The sequence below is a fragment of the Orbicella franksi genome, chromosome 11 (assembly GCF_964199315.1).
Source record: "Orbicella franksi chromosome 11, jaOrbFran1.1, whole genome shotgun sequence".
NCBI lineage: Eukaryota > Metazoa > Cnidaria > Anthozoa > Scleractinia > Merulinidae > Orbicella > Orbicella franksi.
Window position 1 is genome coordinate 3,179,585 of NC_138155.1, and position 27,601 is coordinate 3,207,185.

General features: G+C 41.6%; 3 protein-coding genes across 3 annotated transcripts; all 3 read left to right on the forward strand.

Moving 5' to 3' along the window:
- Window positions 1-2,846: 2,846 nt before the first annotated feature.
- LOC145502659 (uncharacterized) lies at window positions 2,847-4,633 on the forward strand. The gene is made up of 3 exons (XM_081482006.1): window positions 2,847-3,055; window positions 3,278-3,547; window positions 4,238-4,633. The coding sequence occupies exons 1-3, from the start codon at window positions 2,847-2,849 to the stop codon at window positions 4,506-4,508; spliced, it is 750 nt and encodes a 249-aa protein (XP_081338132.1). The 3' UTR covers window positions 4,509-4,633.
- Window positions 4,634-12,983: 8,350 nt separating this feature from the next.
- On the forward strand, window positions 12,984-15,197 carry LOC145502947 (uncharacterized). Its single transcript, XM_081482358.1, has 3 exons — window positions 12,984-13,559; window positions 13,782-14,051; window positions 14,742-15,197. The coding sequence occupies exons 1-3, from the start codon at window positions 13,351-13,353 to the stop codon at window positions 15,010-15,012; spliced, it is 750 nt and encodes a 249-aa protein (XP_081338484.1). The 5' UTR covers window positions 12,984-13,350; the 3' UTR covers window positions 15,013-15,197.
- Window positions 15,198-18,742: 3,545 nt separating this feature from the next.
- On the forward strand, window positions 18,743-24,420 carry LOC145502967 (uncharacterized). The gene is made up of 4 exons (XM_081482385.1): window positions 18,743-18,862; window positions 22,649-22,781; window positions 23,004-23,273; window positions 23,964-24,420. The coding sequence occupies exons 1-4, from the start codon at window positions 18,832-18,834 to the stop codon at window positions 24,232-24,234; spliced, it is 705 nt and encodes a 234-aa protein (XP_081338511.1). The 5' UTR covers window positions 18,743-18,831; the 3' UTR covers window positions 24,235-24,420.
- Window positions 24,421-27,601: the final 3,181 nt, after the last annotated feature.

Consider the following 27,601-nt stretch of genomic DNA (forward strand, 5'->3'; position numbering starts at 1 on the left):
AAAACACTCAGACCTCAGACCTTAGACCCCGAAACCTCAGACCCCGAAACCTCAGACCCCGAAACCTCAGACCCCGAAACCTCAGACCCCGAAACCTCAGACCCCTCGACATGTAAAAAAACCAATTAAACTCTTTTCAATTCTTATCATCTCAAATGTTTTATGGTTCCCGGTTTATCGCTGTCACGTCCGGTGGATACAAAACTGACTTCAATTTGAAACATCATAGCGACTCTATCTTTCTATTTCCCCGGTAAAAAATTCGCCAGCAAATGTTATCAAAGTGTCGTCTGCTATTTTAAACCTTGATAGCTTTTCACCGTTTGATCGACCGCGACCACTTTTAGAGCTAAAAGTTTGAAACTTTCTTCTGTTTTTAACCTCCCGTAAGCGACCACTTAACAGATAATAGAGCGTACATTGGATAATAAGATGTTGTAGCAATATCGCATTCCTGGGTAGTACAAGAGACTGAAATTTTTTCAATGGGAAGCTCCGGATTTTCTCGAAGTTGACCTTTCACATAAATAAAACGTTTTAAACACGGGGTAAGTCTGTGCAGTTACCATATGTTAATGAGGCAAAATTTTGACCCCATAAGCATGGTCTAAGCTCTCGTAAGCTACCACCTCCGTAAGCGCTTACGGGAGGTTCGACTTTATTCAATTTCGTTTCAATTTAATTTATATAGGTGAATAAGGATTTACATTTTACACTACGAGTGATATTTGAAATTCTCTCAAAATTGCACGAGCCTTTTGGCCCTTTGGCGTTTATTCCACAGCAATGAGCGCGGCTCGATCGAAAACTCCTGCATACACTTCTCTAAAAAGAACTTGCTAAATACTGTCAAAACCACACTGTCATTACGTGCCCCCAATAGTGTGACCAAAGGTCACGCTCTCCTAACTCTCCTACATCAGCCAGTCACAATGAAATTTACTCAGCCATATAATAATGCATAAATTTCCTCGAATACAACGTTTTGGAAAAACGACCGTAACTCTTTACATTTGTTTTAATAAAAGAAACACTGTTAGCAAACTTTGAATTGAACCCCTAAAGGAAACCAATCTGGGCGCGTGGCTCCCGCTTTATTTGACCCCAGAATTAAGATACAGTAGAAGCTCTCGTAAGCGACCACCTTGGAAATTCAAAACAGTGGTCGTAACTAGAGCTGGTCGCGTACAAGAATGAGGGCTCGTAAAACAATAGAGGCTAGTCGATTATTACGAGAGCTTCAGAAACTCATTGCGTTTGCAGAACGCAGTTCATAATCTTGGGTGGCTTGTGGTTTCAAGAGTGACTTTTTTTGAGACTTTTTCGTCGAACGCCTGCATTGTCTGCGCCATTTTGAATGAAGTCATACGTCATATGCGCAAAGACTATCGCATACCCCTTGGTTTTCGTAGTAGCCTCAATCTCGTCCCCAGAGTCTTCGTTCCCCTTGACCAGCGGTCGGAAAACGAGAGCCCCGGGAGCAACCATTTCAGGCGTGCGCCATAGATGCAGACTGCGCAGGTAAACCGGATGGGCAGAATTCGGTTATTTCAAAATGGTTGCTCCCAGAGCTCTCGTTTTCCGACCGCTGGTCAAAGGGAACGAAGACGCTGAGAACGAGATTGCAGTAGTCTGAGCACGTCTGAGCTTTGTAAAGCGGATTTCTAAAGCTAGAGACTACCTCGTCGTTTAAAGTTTATTTTATGTGTTCACGAACACGACTTTGAATCGCCTTGGCTTTGGGATGTTAACCATGGGAACAACTATATTTCATTGGTTGTAGTTTGATTGCATTTGTTGATCAGTTGCAGTCGCGACAGATAGCTCAGTCTTTATCCGGTCCAATATTATTTGGAATCGGTGGAAAAATACTCTGAAGGTAAGATCCATAAGAGTGAGCCTGAAACAAGGAACGGCAATGTAACTACTATCTACTTTTATTCATCAGGGGAAATACTCGAATCAGTCGCACGGAGTTTGTTCACGACAAACAAGCAAGCGATTGCAAATGTTTGCTTATATTTGTGCTTCCAGCTTAGAATAATGAAGAATATAAAAGCAGAAACCGACACAACGTAGGATGATTTTTTAAGGTGTACTATATCTCGGCTGGCCAAAGAAGCCTTTTTCAGGTACAATGAGAATTTTACGTTTGGACGTAAACAAAAGCTTGCCTGGCCTTACGGATAGAGTCTCAGTTGGAAACGAGTTTTTCGATGGGGGTCAGGAGCCCTGGTTTCATAGATAAAGCGTTTGGAAAACCGCGAGTCTGGTTTTGAAAAATTGGCGCGGGTAAATCAGCATGGTCTCCAGTTTTTAGCTTAAAATATCGAAGATGAATCAACAGAAACAATTAGCGCAAACGTCCATATATCGCATATATGTGTATCGTGGAAAATATTCCAATCAACAAAACAATGACAAATTAAAGAATTAAAGCAAACGAAGGCCTAGACTTTTGTTTTTGTGGTGGCTCTGAAGAGAGCCATTCACTGAGATTTTTCCCTATCTCTTCGCCGAATTTTGAGCTTCATCCCTTCAACATTTTCCGAGAAAATCGATGCTGAAATCACGAATACAGCTTTCTCAATACGATCGGTGCAAAGCTTAAAACAAGACATACAGGCCGTTTCAAATCAACCAATCAGCGCTTGGCATCGCGGTAGGCTCCCGCGGGATTGATTGTAATTAGTAATTAGTGTAATTAGTATGAAAGGGATGGTTCCCAAAGGATGTGCTTGGCTTCCTTGATTCTTTATTGGACGTTAGTGGAAGCCGAGTCAAGAATTTCGAAATATTAAGAATAACATACACGTATGATACACTAGTACACGAGAAAAGATAACATGTCGTTTCTGCATATTGAAGTACCTCTCAGGCTAACGCTAGTCTTTGCTGCTGTTGTTGTTATGTTTCCTCCAGTGCTTGTTCGTGCAAGCGACGCAGCACTCCCAAATGTTGGCAGCTGCACTTTCATGGAGTACTACTGTGATGGCCTTAAATGCAGCACGCTGTTTTACCAAAGTCTCCAAAAAGACCCAAACGGAGATTGCAGGTTGGTTAATTGCCCGTGAGTGGGTACTTCATTGTATGGGCTAAATAGGTATGTGCGGCCCCAGAAATATCGATTTTGTCCATTTTGCGCTCTCAGTCCCCTTTTGTTTTCGTGCGGGCCATTTTTTTCTCAAGTTTATTTAATTTATGGTCACGTTCAACGGAGTAAAAGAAAGAGCGACTACTCGTGCTCTAACCTTGTGTTTGCCTGTTTATATTCCAGTACTAAATACAACCGACTTGTGGATTGTGTGAGCAAGTCGATACAGATTTGTTTTAACCACGAGCTGCCTGAAAGCCAGGTCAGAGGAATTGTTTACCAATTTTTCAAAGAAAGCGCATTATGTACTGATGGTATGGCGGGGATACCGACCATGCCCCCGGGATCAGCTGGCCTTCCGTGTTCTGCTTCGTTCAGCAGTAATGCAGACGCATGCGTGAAAACATTCCACGAAAAGTTCGCTGCAGATAAGTCGGACCCGTCACTTTGCCCGTGAGTTACATTCATTTGTTAAAATAATTACCTTATGCTGTCTCTTTAGTCATTTGGACTTATGATACTAGGGATATTCAATTTTAACTCAGGGATACTCAACGAAAGTTGGGTAGAGGCGTCTCCCTGAGGGCCTTGAATGCGCACCGTATTTTACCTGACCCACCCTCTTAACTTAGGAAGGACAAGGTTTTCAAGAGGATATTTTTAATCAAATTGGAAAAAAAAAGAAAGTTTTATCCACTAGATTTTGGTCTCTCAGGCTCTAATGTATATGATCAATACCACCATTGACTATTAGAGAAGCGTCAATCGTTGTTACCAAGGCAATACGTGGCGTCAATGACCAAGTACGTCACAAGTGAAATCTCGCCCCAGTCTATTTGCCTGATCAGTGTCGTAAGACCTAATTATAAATGTCGGCTGGACAAGAGATTACGATCCTGTCATTGTTCTGTTGGGCAGGATTAATAGGCCATACCCGAGTTGCCTTTTGCCTCTGTTTCTAAACGAGTCTTGGTACGAAACCGTTCATCTGAAAATGTGCTTTCCCCACAGGTTCATTTTCATGCAAATGAACTCATTTTCATATGGCAGGTGTTGCACGAGGACTGGTTTTGAAACAGAGGCACAAGAAAACTCGGAAATGACCTATTTTTGAAATGTCTATGAATATATTGAATTCAACAGGGAGCAAGCCAAAGCAAAGAAGTGTTTGAAGAACCTGATAGATTCGGATTGCACGTTTCCATCTCTCCTCCAGGAAGCGTTAGACTTGGATCTCGGCGAGTACAATCCTTTCTGTCCCAACCGTCGAGACCCTGGGGCGACTGGAAAGGATCAGTGCGATGGCGTGAGAGATCTGGACAACCCGTTCAACGCAGCCGCTGGCCTTAAACCTAGTGTCGTGCAGGTTCTGTTGTTTTCTTTTGTTTCGCTGTTGCTCTTTGTTAAGATTTGAAACAACAGAGTACGGTGATATTCATCCTTATAAGTGGAAGCGTTTTTAGTTTAAAACAACAACTTGTTTTGTTTTCTATAATATAAAATTTAGCACGAGTATAAAGGCGGCCCTCAGGTGTTAACTGTTTTATGATAAGCTATGTAGCGAAATTGCACTTTTTTTTTAAACTAATAAATGTTTTTGTTTCAATCACATCAGACTCCTCTGTTTATTAGCGCCATCATAAATTATTCTGAGATCTGCGTTTTTGTAGATAAAAAATCAAGTTCAATGTGCCAATTGGGCGGCTGGAAAAACTTAGGTTATATAAACAATAACCTCCATTTGGTGCGGAAATATGCTCGTATATTTGTCCGCGGACATAATCTGTTCCTAGAAGCGAACAGTTTTCCTCGAGCTACGCTTCTCGGAACAGATGACAAATATCCGAACATATTTTCGCGCCAAATGGAGGCTATTGTGTTTATTTATCCTTTAAATATTTTCACAACGCGCGCGGTTTTGAAAATTATGGTTTATCACTCGGATATTCCCCAGTTTTAGCCGAGGAATATTCACTCACGTGATGCGTTTAGACCAATCGGGCGCGAGCGAAAATATTTGCTGGATTATCACATTCGGCTATTCCCCCGTTTTACCTGGGGGAATATTCAGTCACGTGATGCATTTAGACCAAACGCGCGCGCGTGAAAATATTTGATGGATTGTAAAGAATATTATGCCAACAGTATTTATGTAAGCTTACACACATTAACCATTGCCGTTTTAGCAACTTTTGTTGAGCCTGGTTTTCACTATGACATAAGCACAAGCATAAGCATAATGTTAGCGAGGACGCCCACAGCACAAGCACAAACAAGCAGAACAATACGCATAAAATCTCACTGTAGAAAACTGAAAAAAATCACGAATAGAGCCACATAAACGGTTAAAACGCTCTTTTTGGGCATTAATAATTTCATCATTGCTTATTACATTTAGTAAGCTTGAGAGAACTGGGCATAAAAATGCCAAAAAAAAGAAAACCATTTAAAGCATTACAGTAGCGCGCGCAACGCGATAAATGATTACCCTATTGAACCACCATAAATCTGATAAAGACGTGAAAAGAAACCGACCAGAAATGAAATTGTTATAAAGACAGTTATTGCACACATAAAGGTCGCCGCAAACTTGCCGATTTTTTGTCGGCCGACAAAAAATATTCACTTGTCGGCTACTGTGTGGTGAATCCAGACAAGTCTGCGACAAGATTGGGGCTTAGTGCTAGATCTCAAAACGTCTTGTCGGGCCTTGTCGGCTAGTGTGCCATCTTGATTTTGGATGACTCGGCACCCAGCCTCAACGGGGTTAGTCAGGACAAAAAATCGCCGAGTGTGCGGCAGCTTCAAGTTGCAATTACATACGCGAGTGTCTCGAAAATGCCAAGTGCCCGTCCGAAAGCGCCTCGAATCCGCATTAATTCATTTTGTTATTTTCGTTTTTTATCTGCACGTACGTAAATGATTGATCGATCGATTGATTAATTCAGCATCCATAAACATGAAAAGAGCCAACCAAAACCAAATTAATCAGGCTGACCCATGACAAAGGACACAGACAATCTATTAAACGCAGGAAAAAGTGTGCGAGTGAGTTACGACTGATTTTGTTTTACTTTTGATTTGACGACAAAGTGGCGCAAGTGTTTTAATTAAGCTTCTCAAATTCATTAATTATTCATGTGCTGATGACCCAATCAGCTTGCATCAATTGGGTCAGGTGCATGTATTTTGATACCCAATGAACATACCGATCAAAACACATTCGATTAGTTCAAAAACTGATCAAGACACTAATCAAGAACTTGAATTTTACTACTAAATACAGTATATTTGCCGCTTCAATCATTACTTACAACAACAATACGGCAAGAATGTTGCTTCTTCTTGCTCGCTCACAAACTCCTTCTCCTCCTTCTTGCACTTAATATGAAGCCCTTCTCGAACGCCATCCTTCATCTCGGCATCTAAGCAACGTCGGAACTGGACAAACCTTCGAAAAACAACACACCAAATTCAATTCCCAAAACAGTGCATTTTAAAATTCTGATCAATGCGGTCTAAAAGTTGTCAATTACCTTTTGTCCCTAGGGTCCAGAGAATTTAAAGCTTCGGGTCCATTTTTCTCCTCCAAATAACGCTCGAGGGCACAAATGATACCATAAACAGTCTTGGGAGGGTATCTTCCACCGGACTTTTTAGCTACCTCCATCACGAATTTTGACAACCAATAGTTCAGCGACAGAGCGTCCATTCCGGCAATATCTGCGCTCAGAGCGGTAACCTTACGTAAATCGTAGTCCTTGAAGAGACCACCACAATCTAATACCGGAATTTTAACCTCTCTTAACCTCTGCCATTCGGCAAAAATGCTCACAGCCCACTTGTTTTCATACCTAGTTGAAGCTGGAACGGCGTCATTCACCAGAACATTTTCTTAAGAAAAAGTTTTAGGAGCGCGAAATCGTTCTGATCTGGACTCGACCTCCATCACGCGGGGTTTTGCTAAAAGCAGGCCCGCGGCCCACGGTCCGCGACGGCCCAGCGGCCCGGCGGCCCGAAGGCCCAGCGGCCCCCGGCTCACGGCCCGCGACGGCCCGGCGGTCCGGCGACCCAGTCCTGATTTTGCACAGTTTTGTTGTCCAGCGGTAAATCCACGCGCATGCACAGATCTGCATCGGGTTTGGACTTCCTCTCTACAAATAGACATATAAAGCTTTTCGCGAACGTTTTTGTGTAACTAGCTCATCAGCCTATTAAAGTGTCAAAATGTATCAGCTTGAACAAATAAGCTCAAAATTTTTTGTCTTTCGGGAAACTTTTAATTAATGCTCGGATTGGATTTCAGTTCGTGAAGGACAATGACAATGACAATGCTTTATTCACTCTAAACACTTAAAACACATTTACATAGAAAGTGACAGATCTAGCTAGATCTAGCTAGTTCTCCTCGTTCCCGCTACATGGGATTCGTCTTCCAATGCGACTTTAAATATGTTTCATCACTGCTAATTTGCGTAACATGGAGAGTTTGTCCTCAAGATCAGGATTTTCTCGCAGTGGATTCCATGCCCGCGGTTGAAACTTACTAATCTGGCGTGATCATGAGCTTTTTAGAGGCTCGCGAGACCGCGATGTTTTTTATTAGAGACTTTTTCGACAAATGCTACTGTGGACTCAACGAAACTGTTCTCTTTGATCCTAAATTTAACTTTAGGAGCTCGGCCCTCCAGTAGTAGTACCATGGATTTGTAGAGTGGATTGCCTCTTGTCAATCTTTACTAAACTTCGGAGAGGAAATTTACAATAGCAGCTTCCAGCAACTTCACCTCTGTCATAAAAAATGTTCCCAATGCGTATTACAAAGGCCAACATCTGGTCTTATTTACAGTTAACTGTTAATTTAAGATTAGAATTGTAATAGAAATGTCAAATGAACTATGCTCAGAAAGCAAATTAACAAAACAGGTTTCCATTTTTAGTGCAACAATCGCAGTCTAGAAATGTAAAACGATACATTTGCCTACAATATTGACTATAACTACAGCAAGAGAAAATGAGGTGGTCTCTTGAACTACAGTGGTTTCAGGAGCTTTATCTACTGGTCAGCGGAATTACTCCAAAAAGTTTACAGATGACGGAAGGACATCATGTGCATATCATTTGCATATCTGCTAAACCACCCCAATCTCCGGGTTAAAATTGCAGGAATTGAGCAAATATTACACGCGTTAAAAGCTCTACTCTTGTTACGCAGGCTACATTACGACATCTTGAAGGCTGGAAAGACAAGATGACCTTCCTTGCCGTGGTTTTTGCCCTCGGTAAGTCATTCAGTTTGCTAAACTTAAAGGTTTGCAGGTTTAAAGTAATAAAATTGTAGATAGTTTCATGTGTTTTTTAAGAGGCCTCGCCTTGTGTAAACATCGTGCTTACTCGACCCGGGTTACTCGAGAATCGTGATCACAGTGTTCTTCGCTTCTGCTCTTCCTGTTTGTAACATGCACTTCAGGCATACTGATGGATGTTCTACAGCATGATTTGTTTTTATTTTCTCATACTGTACGTAGACTACGTTACCAAAGCGAAAATATATCATCGTGTAGCCTCGAATGTGTACGCAGTCGGATGGACACCATAGAATCCTAGAGCATCCAACCCGCACTGCAGTTTTCAAGCTGAGTCAAGTCGAATGCGGGCACTGGACACAAATTAAACTCCTCTTAGAGTGCTCCGACCTGAAGGCGTACACAAATCACGACTTCCACACCTCAGTGTGGATGCGTTGTAGAGTGTGTCGTATTCATGCAAGTTGACGGCCGGATTCTGTAGGATATTCCAGGTGTATTTCGAGTCAGGCTTCCTTGAAAACCTCAGAACATTTCGTCGATCATTTTTGGGCGAATTTGGCTTTTCTGTGTAAAACAATAAAAATGCAAGCAAGATATAAATTCCCAACCATATTTATTCGTTGTGATAATGGGTAAAAAGTTAATGGTAATGTTTTGAGAAATAGGTTTTTTGGTCATTCGAAATATAATATTGGAATATTTTAGGTGTTTAAGAAAATGTTGCCTTTTCTTACCGTTGTTGATGTGTACGCAGGTGCTGCGTTTCCTAGGAACTACTTCTTCAGTGAAATATGTGTAAAATTACTTGACCGTTGTTAAACTGGAAATGGTGCCATGTAATCTAACTATTTTGAAAATGTAGTGTCTACTTCAATAATTTGTAGCCGATTCGTGGTAGGATACCTTGGTACATTCATGTTCTGCGAGCACCGTTGCTGCACTGCATGTTTTCGGTTTAGCTGCGTTGTCCAGCAACTCGTTTGTTTACTCGTGGGTGTCGATCGAGAAAATGAAGTAAAAATTGAAATCTAGATTTTGGATGCGCTCTTTTTGGAATTAGTCGCGTTAGACTCCTTAACTTATTTTCAGTCTCCCGTCCAATTTTTCAGTCAAACCTTGCCCTTTTTACTGACCTTTTCAAGGAGTTTGATAACGATGTTTAAATTAATTTATTCCTAATTCACACTTCTACCCAAATAAAGAAAAGATTCCTAACAATAGCAGCGGCACCTCATTAAAGGATGTTTGTACCAAGAGCACGTCCAGTTAATGAGATGGATAGCTTTAACTGGAAATCCCGCCCACGAAGCTGGGAGTTTGCAAACCTATTTCTTGTAACACTTATGTTGTATGAAATATTTAACAACAACTTTTATCTTTTAACTTAGTGCTATCCTAAACTTTTAATCGGTAAGAACGAAGATTGTAACTTTTATATTGCTCACGTTACCTTATTTAGGTCAGCCACTTTAGAATAGTCGGTTAAAATCAAGGTAGAAAACGTTTTAGTCAACCTCGATAACCTCGAAGGAAAATATGCTAAGTAGCTTGGTGCGCAGTCGCAATAGAACCTTATTCGAACTGCGCATGGCATTACGTTAGCCTAATTGACAGATTGACATTGATTTGATGGATGACGTGGTTGTCCCTTTAAAAGGAACGTGACGAGTTAGCTCCTAGTAGTTGTAGTAATTGCCGTAACCAGTCAAGAGCAACAAGTAAGAGAACGTTGTGAGTATTGTACCCAGGTCATCAATAGTGGAAATAAAAAGAGAAGCAACCAAACAAAGAGTGTTGGAGTGATCAGCTAATTTCCCCAAAGGTCGCTTCAACATCTGGCAGTGTCCGAGTCGGACATCGCGGCCGTGAACTACGTTTTCAAACTAATTGAGATTCAGCAAGGAATATTGCTTCATCCATCCATGCATGACCAATTGTTATTTATTTTTAGCTGATTCTCGGATGGATTTTCATCATTCGCCTTTTGATGATCATGAAGTATTACTGAGTATTTAATGAATTCTGGTGAGTGTTCGATCTAATACGGCCCAGAGCCTCTTGTGTAAGCACTTTCCTTGGTTTTAGGCCCAGTGGATTGCTAAATATAATACAATCAAATCTCCGGTTGCGACCGGGTCTCAAGAAAACACTCAGACCTCAGACCTTAGACCCCGAAACCTCAGACCCCGAAACCTCAGACCCCTCGACATTTAAAAAAACCAATTAAACTCTGCTCAATTCTTATCATCTCAAATGTTTTATGGTCCCCGGTTTATCGCTGTCACGTCCGGTGGATACAAAACTGACTTCAATTTGAAACATCATAGCGACTCTATCTTTCTATTTCCCCGGTAAAAAATTCGCCAGCAAATGTTATCAAAGTGTCGACTGCTATTTTAAACCTTGATAGCTTTTCACCGTTTGATCGACCGCGACCACTTTTAGAGCTAAAAGTTTGAAACTTTCTTCTGTTTTTAACCTCCCGTAAGCGACCACTTAACAGATAATAGAGCGTACATTGGATAATAAGATGTTGTAGCAATATCGCATTCCTGGGTAGTACAAGAGACTGAAATTTTTTCAATGGGAAGCTCCGGATTTTCTCGAAGTTGACCTTTCACATAAATAAAACGTTTTAAACACGGGGTAAGTCTGTGCAGTTACCATATGTTAATGAGGCAAAATTTTGACCCCATAAGCATGGTCTAAGCTCTCGTAAGCTACCACCTCCGTAAGCGCTTACGGGAGGTTCGACTTTATTCAATTTCGTTTCAATTTAATTTATATAGGTGAATAAGGATTTACATTTTACACTACGAGTGATATTTGAAATTCTCTCAAAATTGCACGAGCCTTTTGGCCCTTTGGCGTTTATTCCACAGCAATGAGCGCGGCTCGATCGAAAACTCCTGCATACACTTCTCTAAAAAGAACTTGCTAAATACTGTCAAAACCACGCTGTCAATACGTGCCCCCAATAGAGTGACCAAAGGTCACGCTCTCCTAACTCTCCTACATCAGCCAGTCACAATGAAATTTACTCAGCCATATAATAATGCATAAATTTCCTCGAATACAACGTTTTGGAAAAACGACCGTAACTCTTTACATTTGTTTTAATAAAAGAAACACTGTTAGCAAACTTTGAATTGAACCCCTAAAGGAAACCAATCTGGGCGCGTGGCTCCCGCTTTATTTGACCCCAGAATTAAGATACAGTAGAAGCTCTCGTAAGCGACCACCTTGGAAATTCAAAACAGTGGTCGTAACTAGAGCTGGTCGCGTACAAGAATGAGGGCTCGTAAAACAATAGAGGCTAGTCGATTATTACGAGAGCTTCAGAAACTCATTGCGTTCGCAGAACGCAGTTCATAATCTTGGGTGGCTTGTGGTTTCAAGAGTGACTTTTTTTGAGACTTTTTCGTCGAACGCCTGCATTGTCTGCGCCATTTTGAATGAAGTCATACGTCATATGCGCAAAGACTATCGCACACCCCTTGGTTTTCGTAGTAGCCTCAATCTCGTCCCCAGAGTCTTCGTTCCCCTTGACCAGCGGTCGGAAAACGAGAGCCCCGGGAGCAACCATTTCAGGCGTGCGCCATAGATGCAGACTGCGCAGGTAAACTGGATGGGCAGAATTCGGTTATTTCAAAATGGTTGCTCCCAGAGCTCTCGTTTTCCGACCGCTGGTCAAAGGGAACGAAGACGCTGAGAACGAGATTGCAGTAGTCTGAGCACGTCTGAGCTTTGTAAAGCGGATTTCTAAAGCTAGAGACTACCTCGTCGTTTAAAGTTTATTTTATGTGTTCACGAACACGACTTTGAATCGCCTTGGCTTTGGGATGTTAACCATGGGAACAACTATATTTCATTGGTTGTAGTTTGATTGCATTTGTTGATCAGTTGCAGTCGCGACAGATAGCTCAGTCTTTATCCGGTCCAATATTATTTGGAATCGGTGGAAAAATACTCTGAAGGTAAGATCCATAAGAGTGAGCCTGAAACAAGGAACGGCAATGTAACTACTATCTACTTTTATTCATCAGGGGAAATATTCGAATCAGTCGCACGGAGTTTGTTCACGACAAACAAGCAAGCGATTGCAAATGTTTGCTTATATTTGTGCTTCCAGCTTAGAATAATGAAGAATATAAAAGCAGAAACCGACACAACGTAGGATGATTTTTTAAGGTGTACTATATCTCGGCTGGCCAAAGAAGCCTTTTTCAGGTACAATGAGAATTTTACGTTTGGACGTAAACAAAAGCTTGCCTGGCCTTACGGATAGAGTCTCAGTTGGAAACGAGTTTTTCGATGGGGGTCAGGAGCCCCGGTTTCATAGATAAAGCGTTTGGAAAACTGCGAGTCTGGTTTTGAAAAATTGGCGCGGGTTTTAAATCAACATGGTCTCCAGTTTTTAGCTTAAAATATCGAAGATGAATCAACAGAAACAATTAGCGCAAACGTCCATATATCGCATATATGTGTATCGTGGAAAATATTCCAATCAACAAAACAATGACAAATTAAAGAATTAAAGCAAACGAAAGCCTAGACTTTTGTTTTTGTGGTGGCTCTGAAGAGAGCCATTCACTGAGATTTTTCCCTATCTCTTCGCCGAATTTTGAGCTTCATCCCTTCAACATTTTCCGAGAAAATCGATGCTGAAATCACGAATACAGCTTTCTCAATACGATCGGTGCAAAGCTTAAAACAAGACATACAGGCCGTTTCAAATCAACCAATCAGCGCTTGGCATCGCGGTAGGCTCCCGCGGGATTGATTGTAATTAGTAATTAGTGTAATTAGTATGAAAGGGATGGTTCCCAAAGGATGTGCTTGGCTTCCTTGATTCTTTATTGGACGTTAGTGGAAGCCGAGTCAAGAATTTCGAAATATTAAGAATAACATACACGTATGATACACTAGTACACGAGAAAAGATAACATGTCGTTTCTGCATATTGAAGTACCTCTCAGGCTAACGCTAGTCTTTGCTGCTGTTGTTGTTATGTTTCCTCCAGTGCTTGTTCCTGCAAGCGACGCAGCACTCCCAAATGTTGGCAGCTGCACTTTCATGGAGTACTACTGTGATGGCCTTAAATGCAGCACGCTGTTTTACCAAAGTCTCCAAAAAGACCCAAACGGAGATTGCAGGTTGGTTAATTGCCCGTGAGTGGGTACTTCATTGTATGGGCTAAATAGGTATGTGCGGCCCCAGAAATATCGATTTTGTCCATTTTGCGCTCTCAGTCCCCTTTTGTTTTCGTGCGGGCCATTTTTTTCTCAAGTTTATTTAATTTATGGTCACGTTCAACGGAGTAAAAGAAAGAGGGACTACTCGTGCTCTAACCCTGTGTTTGCCTGTTTATATTCCAGTGCTAAATACAACCGACTTGTGGATTGCGTGAGCAAGTCGATACAGATTTGTTTTAACCACGAGCTGCCTGAAAGCCAGGTCAGAGGAATTGTTTACCAATCTTTCAAAGAAAGCGCATTATGTACTGATGGTATGGCGGGGATACCCACCATGCCCCCGGGATCAGCTGGCCTTCCGTGTTCTGCTTCGTTCAGCAGTAATGCAGACGCATGCGTGAAAACATTCCACGAAAAGTTCGCTGCAGATAAGTCGGACCCGTCACTTTGCCCGTGAGTTACATTCATTTGTTAAAATAATTACCTTATGCTGTCTCTTCAGTCATTTGCACTTATGATACTAGGGATATTCAATTTTAACTCAGGGATACTCAACGAAAGTTGGGTAGAGGCGTCTCCCTGAGGGCCTTGAATGCGCACCGTATTTTACCTGACCCACCCTCTTAACTTAGGAAGGACAAGGTTTTCAAGAGGATATTTTTAATCAAATTGGAAAAAAAAAGAAAGTTTTATCCACTAGATTTTGGTCTCTCAGGCTCTAATGTATATGATCAATACCACCATTGACTATTAGAGAAGCGTCAATCGTTGTTACCAAGGCAATACGTGGCGTCAATGACCAAGTACGTCACAAGTGAAATCTCGCCCCAGTCTATTTGCCTGATCAGTGTCGTAAGACCTAATTATAAATGTCGGCTGGACAAGAGATTACGATCCTGTCATTGTTCTCTTGGGCAGGATTAATAGGCCATACCCGAGTTGCCTTTTGCCTCTGTTTCTAAACGAGTCTTGGTACGAAACCGTTCATCTGAAAATGTGCTTTCCCCACAGGTTCATTTTCATGCAAATGAACTCATTTTCATATGGCAGGTGTTGCACGAGGACTGGTTTTGAAACAGAGGCACAAGAAAACTCGGAAATGACCTATTTTTGAAATGTCTATGAATATATTGAATTCAACAGGGAGCAAGCCAAAGCAAAGAAGTGTTTGAAGAACCTGATAGATTCGGATTGCACGTTTCCATCTCTCCTCCAGGAAGCGTTAGACTTGGATCTCGGCGAGTACAATCCTTTCTGTCCCAACCGTCGAGACCCTGGGGCGACTGGAAAGGATCAGTGCGATGGCGTGAGAGATCTGGACAACCCGTTCAACGCAGCCGCTGGCCTTAAACCTAGTGTCGTGCAGGTTCTGTTGTTTTCTTTTGTTTCGCTGTTGCTCTTTGTTAAGATTTGAAACAACAGAGTACGGTGATATTCATCCTTATAAGTGGAAGCGTTTTTAGTTTAAAACAACAACTTGTTTTGTTTTCTATAATATAAAATTTAGCACGAGTATAAAGGCGGCCCTCAGGTGTTAACTGTTTTATGATAAGCTATGTAACGAAATTGCACTTTTTTTTAACTAATAAATGTTTTTTTTTCAATCATATCAGACTTCTCTGTATATTAGCGCCATTATAAATTATTCTGAGATCTGCGTTTTTGTAGATAAAAAATCAAGTTCAATGTGCCAATTGGGCGGCTGGAAAAACTTAGGTTATATAAACAATAACCTCCATTTGGTGCGGAAATATGCTCGTATATTTGTCCGCGGACATAATCTGTTCCTAGAAGCGAACAGTTTTCCTCGAGCTACGCTTCTCGGAACAGATGACAAATATCCGAACATATTTTCGCGCCAAATGGAGGCTATTGTGTTTATTTATCCTTTAAATATTTTCACAACGCGCGCGGTTTTGAAAATTATGGTTTATCACTCGGATATTCCCCAGTTTTAGCCGAGGAATATTCACTCACGTGATGCGTTTAGACCAATCGGGCGCGAGCGAAAATATTTGCTGGATTATCACACTCGGCTATTCCCCCGTTTTACCTGGGGGAATATTCAGTCACGTAATGCATTTAGACCAAACGCGCGCGCGTGAAAATATTTGATGGATTGTAAAGAATATTATGCCAACAGTATTTATGTAAGCTTACACACATTAACCATTGCCGTTTTAGCAACTTTTGTTGAGCCTGGTTTTCACTATGACATAAGCACAAGCATAAGCATAATGTTAGCGAGGACGCCCACAGCACAAGCACAAACAAGCAGAACAATACGCATAAAATCTCACTGTAGAAAACTGAAAAAAATCACGAATAGAGCCACATAAACGGTTAAAACGCTCTTTTTGGGCATTAATAATTTCATCATTGCTTATTACATTTAGTAAGCTTGAGAGAACTGGGCATAAAAATGCCAAAAAAAAGAAAACCATTTAAAGCATTACAGTAGCGCGCGTAACGCGATAAATGATTACCCTATTGAACCACCATAAATCTGATAAAGACGTGAAAAGAAACCGACCAGAAATGAAATTGTTATAAAGACAGTTATTGCACACATAAAGGTCGCCGCAAACTTGCCGATTTTTTGTCGGCCGACAAAAAATATTCACTTGTCGGCTACTGTGTGGTGAATCCAGACAAGTCTGCGACAAGATTGGGGCTTAGTGCTAGATCTCAAAACGTCTTGTCGGGCCTTGTCGGCTAGTGTGCCATCTTGATTTTGGATGACTCGGCACCCAACCTCAACGGGGTTAGTCAGGACAAAAAATCGCCGAGTGTGTGGCAGCTTCAAGTTGCAATTACATACGCGAGTGTCTCGAAAATGCCAAGTGCCCGTCCGAAAGCGCCTCGAATCCGCATTAATTCATTTTGTTATTTTCGTTTTTTATCTGCACGTACGTAAATGATTGATCGATCGATTGATTAATTCAGCATCCATAAACATGAAAAGAGCCAACCAAAACCAAATTAATCAGGCTGACCCATGACAAAGGACACAGACAATCTATTAAACGCAGGAAAAAGTGTGCGAGTGAGTTACGACTGATTTTGTTTTACTTTTGATTTGACGACAAAGTGGCGCAAGTGTTTTAATTAAGCTTCTCAAATTCATTAATTATTCATGTGCTGATGACCCAATCAGCTTGCATCAATTGGGTCAGGTGCATGTATTTTGATACCCAATAAACACACCGATCAAGACACTTTCGATTAGTTCAAAAACTGATCAAGACACTAATCAAGAACTTGAATTTTAATATTAAATACAGTATATTTGCCGCTTCAATCATTACTTACAACAACAATACGGCAAGAATGTTGCTTCTTCTTGCTCGCTCACAAACTCCTTCTCCTCCTTCTTGCACTTAATATGAAGCCCTTCTCGAACGCCATCCTTCATCTCGGCATCTAAGCAACGTCGGAACTGGACAAACCTTCGAAAAACAACACACCAAATTCAATTCCCAAAACAGTGCATTTTAAAATTCTGATCAATGCGGTCTAAAAGTTGTCAATTACCTTTTGTCACTAGGGTCCAGAGAATTTAAAGCTTCGGGTCCATTTTTCTCCTCCAAATAACGCTCGAGGGCACAAATGATACCATAAACAGTCTTGGGAGGGTATCTTCCACCGGACTTTTTAGCTACCTCCATCACGAATTTTGACAACCAATAGTTCAGCGACAGAGCGTCCATTCCGGCAATATCTGCGCTCAGAGCGGTAACCTTATGTAAATCGTAGTCCTTGAAGAGACCACCACAATCTAATACCGGAATTTTAACCTCTCTTAACCTCTGCCATTCGGCAAAAATGCTCACAGCCCACTTGTTTTCATACCTAGTTGAAGCTGGAACGGCGTCATTCACCAGAACATTTTCTTAAGAAAAAGTTTTAGGAGCGCGAAATCGTTCTGATCTGGACTCGACCTCCATCACGCGGGGTTTTGCTAAAAGCAGGCCCGCGGCCCACGGTCCGCGACGGCCCAGCGGCCCGGCGGCCCGAAGGCCCAGCGGCCCGCGGCTCACGGCCCGCGACGGCCCAGTCCTGATTTTCCACAGTTTTTTTGTCCAGCGGTAAATCCACGCGCATGCACAGATCTGCATCGGGTTTGGACTTCCTCTCTACAAATAGACATATAAAGCTTTTCGCGAACGTTTTTGTGTAACTAGCTCATCAGCCTATTAAAGTGTCAAAATGTATCAGCTTGAACAAATAAGCTCAAAATTTTTTGTCTTTGGGGAAACTTTTAATTAATGCTCGGATTGGATTTCAGTTCGTGAAGGACAATGACAATGACAATGCTTTATTCACTCTAAACACTTAAAACACATTTACATAGCAAGTGACAGATCTAGCTAGATCTCGCTAGTTCTCCTCGTTCCCGCTACATGGGATTCGTCTTCCAATGTGACTTTAAATATGTTTCATCACTGCTAATTTGCGTAACATGGAGAGTTTGTCCTCAAGATCAGGATTTTCTCGCAGTGGATTCCATGCCCGCGGTTGAAACTTACTAATCTGGCGTGATCATGAGCTTTTTAGAGGCTCGCGAGACCGCGATGTTTTTTATTAGAGACTTTTTCGACAAATGCTACTGTGGACTCAACGAAACTGTTCTCTTTGATCCTAAATTTAACTTTAGGAGCTCGGCCCTCCAGTAGTAGTACCATGGATATGTAGAGTGGATTGCCTCTTGTCAATCTTTACTAAACTTCGGAGCGGAAATTTACAATAGCAGCTTCCAGCAACTTCACCTCTGTCATAAAAAATGTTCCCAATGCGTATTACAAAGGCCAACATCTGGTCTTATTTACAGTTAACTGTTAATTTAAGATTAGAATTGTAATAGAAATGTCAAATGAACTATGCTCAGAAAGCAAATTAACAAAACAGGTTTCCATTTTTAGTGCAACAATCGCAGTCTAGAAATGTAAAACGATACATTTGCCTACAATATTGACTATAACTACAGCAAGAGAAAATGAGGTGGTCTCTTGAACTACAGTGGTTTCAGGAGCTTTATCTACTGGTCAGCGGAATTACTCCAAAAAGTTTACAGATGACGGAAGGACATCATGTGCATATCATTTGCATATCTGCTAAACCACCCCAATCTCCGGGTTAAAATTGCAGGAATTGAGCAAATATTACACGCGTTAAAAGCTCTACTCTTGTTACGCAGGCTACATTACGACATCTTGAAGGCTGGAAAGACAAGATGACCTTCCTTGCCGTGGTTTTTGCCCTCGGTAAGTCATTCAGTTTGCTAAACTTAAAGGTTTGCAGGTTTAAAGTAATAAAATTGTAGATAGCTTCATGTGTTTTTTAAGAGGCCTCGCCTTGTGTAAACATCGTGCTTACTCGACCCGGGTTACTCGAGAATCGTGAGCACAGTGTTCTTCGCTTCTGCTCTTCCTGTTTGTAACATGCACTTCAGGCATACTGATGGATGTTCTACAGCATGATTTGTTTTTATTTTCTCATACTGTACTTAGACTACGTTACCAAAGCGAAAATATATCATCGTGTAGCCTCGAATGTGTACGCAGTCGGATGGACACCATAGAATCCTAGAGCATCCAACCCGCACTGCAGTTTTCAAGCTGAGTCAAGTCGAATGCGGGCACTGGACACAAATTAAACTCCTCTTAGAGTGCTCCGACCTGAAGGCGTACACAAATCACGACTTCCACACCTCAGTGTGGATGCGTTGTAGAGTGTGTCGTATTCATGCAAGTTGACGGCCGGATTCTGTAGGATATTCCAGGTGTATTTCGAGTCAGGCTTCCTTGAAAACCTCAGAACATTTCGTCGATCATTTTTGGGCGAATTTGGCTTTTCTGGCAGTGTCCGAGTCGGACATCGCGCCCGTGAACTACGTTTTCAAACTAATTGAGATTCAGCAAGGAATATTGCTTCATCCATCCATGCATGACCAATTGTTATTTATTTTTAGCTGATTCTCGGATGGATTTTAATCATTCGTCTTTTGATGATCATGAAGTATTACTGAGTATTTAATGAATTCTGGTGAGTGTTCGATCTAATACGGCCCAGAGCCTCTTGTGTAAGCACTTTCCTTGGTTTTAGGCCCAGTGGATTGCTAAATATAATACAATCAAACCTCCGGTTGCGACCGGGTCTCAAGAAAACACTCAGACCTCAGACCTCAGACCTTAGACCCCGAAACCTCAGACCCCGAAACCTCAGACCCCTCGACATTTAAAAAAACCAATTAAACTCTTTTCAATTCTTATCATCTCAAATGTTTTATGGTCCCCGGTTTATCGCTGTCACGTCCGGTGGATACAAAACTGACTTCAATTTGAAACATCATAGCGACTCTATCTTTCTATTTCCCCGGTAAAAAATACGCCAGCAAATGTTATCAAAGTGTCGACTGCTATTTTAAACCTTGATAGCTTTTCACCGTTTGATCGACCGCGACCACTTTTAGAGCTAAAAGTTTGAAACTTTCTTCTGTTTTTAACCTCCCGTAAGCGACCACTTAACAGATAATAGAGCGTACATTGGATAATAAGATGTTGTAGCAATATCGCATTCCTGGGTAGTACAAGAGACTGAAATTTTTTCAATGGGAAGCTCCGGATTTTCTCGAAGTTGACCTTTCACATAAATAAAACGTTTTAAACACGGGGTAAGTCTGTGCAGTTACCATATGTTAATGAGGCAAAATTTTGACCCCATAAGCATGGTCTAAGCTCTCGTAAGCTACCACCTCCGTAAGCGCTTACGGGAGGTTCGACTTTATTCAATTTCGTTTCAATTTAATTTATATAGGTGAATAAGGATTTACATTTTACACTACGAGTGATATTTGAAATTCTCTCAAAATTGCACGAGCCTTTTGGCCCTTTGGCGTTTATTCCACAGCAATGAGCGCGGCTCGATCGAAAACTCCTGCATACACTTCTCTAAAAAGAACTTGCTAAATACTGTCAAAACCACACTGTCATTACGTGCCCCCAATAGTGTGACCAAAGGTCACGCTCTCCTAACTCTCCTACATCAGCCAGTCACAATGAAATTTACTCAGCCATATAATAATGCATAAATTTCCTCGAATACAACGTTTTGGAAAAACGACCGTAACTCTTTACATTTGTTTTAATAAAAGAAACACTGTTAGCAAACTTTGAATTGAACCCCTAAAGGAAACCAATCTGGGCGCGTGGCTCCCGCTTTATTTGACCCCAGAATTAAGATACAGTAGAAGCTCTCGTAAGCGACCACCTTGGAAATTCAAAACAGTGGTCGTAACTAGAGCTGGTCGCGTACAAGAATGAGGGCTCGTAAAACAATAGAGGCTAGTCGATTATTACGAGAGCTTCAGAAACTCATTGCGTTCGCAGAACGCAGTTCATAATCTTGGGTGGCTTGTGGTTTCAAGAGTGACTTTTTTTGAGACTTTTTCGTCGAACGCCTGCATTGTCTGCGCCATTTTGAATGAAGTCATACGTCATATGCGCAAAGACTATCGCACACCCCTTGGTTTTCGTAGTAGCCTCAATCTCGTCCCCAGAGTCTTCGTTCCCCTTGACCAGCGGTCGGAAAACGAGAGCCCCGGGAGCAACCATTTCAGGCGTGCGCCATAGATGCAGACTGCGCAGGTAAACTGGATGGGCAGAATTCGGTTATTTCAAAATGGTTGCTCCCAGAGCTCTCGTTTTCCGACCGCTGGTCAAAGGGAACGAAGACGCTGAGAACGAGATTGCAGTAGTCTGAGCACGTCTGAGCTTTGTAAAGCGGATTTCTAAAGCTAGAGACTACCTCGTCGTTTAAAGTTTATTTTATGTGTTCACGAACACGACTTTGAATCGCCTTGGCTTTGGGATGTTAACCATGGGAACAACTATATTTCATTGGTTGTAGTTTGATTGCATTTGTTGATCAGTTGCAGTCGCGACAGATAGCTCAGTCTTTATCCGGTCCAATATTATTTGGAATCGGTGGAAAAATACTCTGAAGGTAAGATCCATAAGAGTGAGCCTGAAACAAGGAACGGCAATGTAACTACTATCTACTTTTATTCATCAGGGGAAATATTCGAATCAGTCGCACGGAGTTTGTTCACGACAAACAAGCAAGCGATTGCAAATGTTTGCTTATATTTGTGCTTCCAGCTTAGAATAATGAAGAATATAAAAGCAGAAACCGACACAACGTAGGATGATTTTTTAAGGTGTACTATATCTCGGCTGGCCAAAGAAGCCTTTTTCAGGTACAATGAGAATTTTACGTTTGGACGTAAACAAAAGCTTGCCTGGCCTTACGGATAGAGTCTCAGTTGGAAACGAGTTTTTCGATGGGGGTCAGGAGCCCCGGTTTCATAGATAAAGCGTTTGGAAAACTGCGAGTCTGGTTTTGAAAAATTGGCGCGGGTTTTAAATCAACATGGTCTCCAGTTTTTAGCTTAAAATATCGAAGATGAATCAACAGAAACAATTAGCGCAAACGTCCATATATCGCATATATGTGTATCGTGGAAAATATTCCAATCAACAAAACAATGACAAATTAAAGAATTAAAGCAAACGAAAGCCTAGACTTTTGTTTTTGTGGTGGCTCTGAAGAGAGCCATTCACTGAGATTTTTCCCTATCTCTTCGCCGAATTTTGAGCTTCATCCCTTCAACATTTTCCGAGAAAATCGATGCTGAAATCACGAATACAGCTTTCTCAATACGATCGGTGCAAAGCTTAAAACAAGACATACAGGCCGTTTCAAATCAACCAATCAGCGCTTGGCATCGCGGTAGGCTCCCGCGGGATTGATTGTAATTAGTAATTAGTGTAATTAGTATGAAAGGGATGGTTCCCAAAGGATGTGCTTGGCTTCCTTGATTCTTTATTGGACGTTAGTGGAAGCCGAGTCAAGAATTTCGAAATATTAAGAATAACATACACGTATGATACACTAGTACACGAGAAAAGATAACATGTCGTTTCTGCATATTGAAGTACCTCTCAGGCTAACGCTAGTCTTTGCTGCTGTTGTTGTTATGTTTCCTCCAGTGCTTGTTCCTGCAAGCGACGCAGCACTCCCAAATGTTGGCAGCTGCACTTTCATGGAGTACTACTGTGATGGCCTTAAATGCAGCACGCTGTTTTACCAAAGTCTCCAAAAAGACCCAAACGGAGATTGCAGGTTGGTTAATTGCCCGTGAGTGGGTACTTCATTGTATGGGCTAAATAGGTATGTGCGGCCCCAGAAATATCGATTTTGTCCATTTTGCGCTCTCAGTCCCCTTTTGTTTTCGTGCGGGCCATTTTTTTCTCAAGTTTATTTAATTTATGGTCACGTTCAACGGAGTAAAAGAAAGAGGGACTACTCGTGCTCTAACCCTGTGTTTGCCTGTTTATATTCCAGTGCTAAATACAACCGACTTGTGGATTGCGTGAGCAAGTCGATACAGATTTGTTTTAACCACGAGCTGCCTGAAAGCCAGGTCAGAGGAATTGTTTACCAATCTTTCAAAGAAAGCGCATTATGTACTGATGGTATGGCGGGGATACCCACCATGCCCCCGGGATCAGCTGGCCTTCCGTGTTCTGCTTCGTTCAGCAGTAATGCAGACGCATGCGTGAAAACATTCCACGAAAAGTTCGCTGCAGATAAGTCGGACCCGTCACTTTGCCCGTGAGTTACATTCATTTGTTAAAATAATTACCTTATGCTGTCTCTTCAGTCATTTGCACTTATGATACTAGGGATATTCAATTTTAACTCAGGGATACTCAACGAAAGTTGGGTAGAGGCGTCTCCCTGAGGGCCTTGAATGCGCACCGTATTTTACCTGACCCACCCTCTTAACTTAGGAAGGACAAGGTTTTCAAGAGGATATTTTTAATCAAATTGGAAAAAAAAAGAAAGTTTTATCCACTAGATTTTGGTCTCTCAGGCTCTAATGTATATGATCAATACCACCATTGACTATTAGAGAAGCGTCAATCGTTGTTACCAAGGCAATACGTGGCGTCAATGACCAAGTACGTCACAAGTGAAATCTTGCCCCAGTCTATTTGCCTGATCAGTGTCGTAAGACCTAATTATAAATGTCGGCTGGACAAGAGATTACGATCCTGTCATTGTTCTCTTGGGCAGGATTAATAGGCCATACCCGAGTTGCCTTTTGCCTCTGTTTCTAAACGAGTCTTGGTACGAAACCGTTCATCTGAAAATGTGCTTTCCCCACAGGTTCATTTTCATGCAAATGAACTCATTTTCATATGGCAGGTGTTGCACGAGGACTGGTTTTGAAACAGAGGCACAAGAAAACTCGGAAATGACCTATTTTTGAAATGTCTATGAATATATTGAATTCAACAGGGAGCAAGCCAAAGCAAAGAAGTGTTTGAAGAACCTGATAGATTCGGATTGCACGTTTCCATCTCTCCTCCAGGAAGCGTTAGACTTGGATCTCGGCGAGTACAATCCTTTCTGTCCCAACCGTCGGGACCCTGGGGCGACTGGAAAGGATCAGTGCGATGGCGTGAGAGATCTGGACAACCCGTTCAACGCAGCCGCTGGCCTTAAACCTAGTGTCGTGCAGGTTCTGTTGTTTTCTTTTGTTTCGCTGTTGCTCTTTGTTAAGATTTGAAACAACAGAGTACGGTGATATTCATCCTTATAAGTGGAAGCGTTTTTAGTTTAAAACAACAACTTGTTTTGTTTTCTATAATATAAAATTTAGCACGAGTATAAAGGCGGCCCTCAGGTGTTAACTGTTTTATGATAAGCTATGTAGCGAAATTGCACTTTTTTTTAAACTAATAAATGTTTTTGTTTCAATCACATCAGACTTCTCTGTTTATTAGAGCCATTATAAATTATTCTGAGATCTGCGTTTTTGTAGATAAAAAATCAAGTTCAATGTGCCAATTGGGCGGCTGGAAAAACTTAGGTTATATAAACAATAACCTCCATTTGGTGCGGAAATATGCTCGTATATTTGTCCGCGGACATAATCTGTTCCTAGAAGCGAACAGTTTTCCTCGAGCTACGCTTCTCGGAACAGATGACAAATATCCGAACATATTTTCGCGCCAAATGGAGGCTATTGTGTTTATTTATCCTTTAAATATTTTCACAACGCGCGCGGTTTTGAAAATTATGGTTTATCACTCGGATATTCCCCAGTTTTAGCCGAGGAATATTCACTCACGTGATGCGTTTAGACCAATCGGGCGCGAGCGAAAATATTTGCTGGATTATCACACTCGGCTATTCCCCCGTTTTACCTGAGGAATATTCAGTCACGTGATGCATTTAGACCAAACGCGCGCGCGTGAAAATATTTGATGGATTGTAAAGAATATTATGCCAACAGTATTTATGTAAGCTTACACACATTAACCATTGCCGTTTTAGCAACTTTTGTTGAGCCTGGTTTTCACTATGACATAAGCACAAGCATAAGCATAATGTTAGCGAGGACGCCCACAGCACAAGCACAAACAAGCAGAACAATACGCATAAAATCTCACTGTAGAAAACTGAAAAAAATCACGAATAGAGCCACATAAACGGTTAAAACGCTCTTTTTGGGCATTAATAATTTCATTATTGCCTATTACATTTAGTAAGTTTGAGAGAACTGGGCATAAAAATGCCAAAAAAAAAACCATTTAAAGCATTACAGTAGCGCGCGCAACGCGATAAATGATTACCCTATTGAACCACCATAAATCTGATAAAGCCGTGAAAAGAAACCGACCAGAAATGAAATAGTTAAAAAGACAGTTATTGCACATATAAAGGCCGCCGCAAACTTGCCGATTTTTTGTCGGCCGACAAAAAAAATTCACTTGTCGGCTACTGTGTGGTGAATCCAGACAAGTCTGCGACAAGATTGGGGCTTAGTGCTAGATCTCAAAACGTCTTGCCGGGCCTAGTCGGCTAGTGTGCCATCTTGATTTTGGATGACTCGGCACCCAGCCTCAACGGGGTTAGTCAGGACAAAAAATCGCCGAGTGTGCGGCAGCTTCAAGTTGCAATTACATACGCGAGTGTCTCGAAAATGCCAAGTGCCCGTCCGAAAGCGCCTCGAATCCGCATTAATTCATTTTGTTATTTTCGTTTTTTATCTGCACGTACGTAAATGATTGATCGATTGATTGATTAATTCAGCATCCATAAACATGAAAAGAGCCAACCAAAACCAAATTAATCAGGCTGACCCATAACAAAGGACATAGACAATCTAGTAAACGCAGGAAAAAGTGCGCGAGTGAGTTACGACTGATTTTGTTTTACTTTTGATTTGACGACAAAGTGGCGCAAGTGTTTTAATTAAGCTTCTCAAATTCATTAATTATTCATGTGCTGATGACCCAATCAGCTTGCATCAATTGGGTCAGGTGCATGTATTTTGATACCCAATGAACATACCGATCAAGACACATTCGATTGGTTCAAAAACTGATCAAGACACTAATCAAGAACTTGAATTTTACTACTAAATACAGTATGTTTGCCGCTTCAATCATTACTTACAACAACAATACGGCAAGAATGTTGCTTCTTCTTGCTCGCTCACAAACTCCTTCTCCTCCTTCTTGCACTTAACATGAAGCCCTTCTCGAACGCTATCCTTCATCTCGGCATCTAAGCAACGTCGGAACTGGACAAACCTTCGAAAAACAACACACCAAATTCAATTCCCAAAATAGTGCATTTTAAAATTCTGATCAATGCGGTCTAAAAGTTGTCAATTACCTTTTGTCACCAGCGTCCAGAGGATTTAAAGCTTCGGATCCATTTTTCTCCTCCAAATAACGCTCGAGGGCAGAAATGATACCATAAACAGTCTTGGGAGGGTATCTTCCACCGGACTTTTTAGCTACCTCCATCACGAATTTTGACAACCAATAGCTCAGCGACAGAGCGTCCATTCCGGCAATATCTGCGCTCAGAGCGGTAACCTTATGTAAATCGTAGTCCTTGAAGAGACCACCACAATCTAATACCGGAACTTTAACCTCTCTTAACCTCTGCCATTCGGCAAAAATGCTCACAGCCCACTTGTTTTCATACCTAGTTGAAGCTGGAACGGCGTCATTCACCAGAACATTTTCTTAAGGTAATTCCTCACATTTGCATTGCGCATCCTTACTGCGCATAATTTATGGCGTCATTAGCGCGCGCTCGTGCACGCGCATATTGAAAACATGACGGATTTGCCTTGATACTGAGCTCTTTCAGTTGAAAAATGGCTCTAGCTCACCAACGAGCACGGGCACCCCAATTTTTTTTCCAGTCATTGTAATCAACTAATCATAAGCTTCGCGTGAGGAAAGACTGATCTAATTCCTATTGCTGAAAATTGAATAAATAAGAAAAATAGCAGATACACTGTGGTCTTTTTTATCTTGCAGTCGGTAACCACGTCAAGAAATTTGGTTCAATTTTTTAATCAAGGATTTAGCTTTCTGTCTGAATCAAACTTAAAATGTTTATTTGTGTCCGACACAATGTATTGACTGTAGTTTAATGCGTTTTCTTATGAGTCTGGGCTCAAAAAGATTTAACAATTACTGGGAATACGTTTTTACAATAAGCATTAAATAATGCCAAAATGGGGCATTTTCAATGCCTCACTGCTCCTTAATGAGCATGGGCACCCCCCTTTTTTATTTCAAAATTGAAGTTATCATATGACAAATATTCAGTGGACAAAGTTTGAACAAAAATCTATTGTCACTTTAATTTCAGAGGAATTACCTTAAGAAAAAGTTTTAGGAGCGCGAAATCGTTCTGATCTGGACTCGACCTCCATCACGCGGGGTTTTGCTAAAAGCAGGCCTGCGGCCCACGGTCCGCGACGGCCCAGCGGCCCGCGGCTCACGGCCCGCGACGGCCCGGCGGTCCGGCGGCCCAGTCCTGATTTTCCACAGTTTTGTTGTCCAGCGGTAAATCCACGCGCATGCACAGATCTGCATCGGGTTTGGGCGTGCAAAATGGATGAC

Excerpts from the sequence above, each read along its gene's own strand:
- LOC145502659 (XM_081482006.1), top strand. The coding sequence starts at position 2,847 with ATGTCGTTTCTGCATATTGAAGTACCTCTCAGGCTAACGCTAGTCTTT. Across the intron at positions 3,056-3,277 it reads GACCCAAACGGAGATTGCAG|TACTAAATACAACCGACTTG; the intron begins GTTGGTTAATTG and ends TTTATATTCCAG. Across the intron at positions 3,548-4,237 it reads TCGGACCCGTCACTTTGCCC|GGAGCAAGCCAAAGCAAAGA; the intron begins GTGAGTTACATT and ends TGAATTCAACAG.
- LOC145502947 (XM_081482358.1), top strand. The coding sequence starts at position 13,351 with ATGTCGTTTCTGCATATTGAAGTACCTCTCAGGCTAACGCTAGTCTTT. Across the intron at positions 13,560-13,781 it reads GACCCAAACGGAGATTGCAG|TGCTAAATACAACCGACTTG; the intron begins GTTGGTTAATTG and ends TTTATATTCCAG. Across the intron at positions 14,052-14,741 it reads TCGGACCCGTCACTTTGCCC|GGAGCAAGCCAAAGCAAAGA; the intron begins GTGAGTTACATT and ends TGAATTCAACAG.
- LOC145502967 (XM_081482385.1), top strand. The coding sequence starts at position 18,832 with ATGACCTTCCTTGCCGTGGTTTTTGCCCTCG. Across the intron at positions 22,782-23,003 it reads GACCCAAACGGAGATTGCAG|TGCTAAATACAACCGACTTG; the intron begins GTTGGTTAATTG and ends TTTATATTCCAG. Across the intron at positions 23,274-23,963 it reads TCGGACCCGTCACTTTGCCC|GGAGCAAGCCAAAGCAAAGA; the intron begins GTGAGTTACATT and ends TGAATTCAACAG.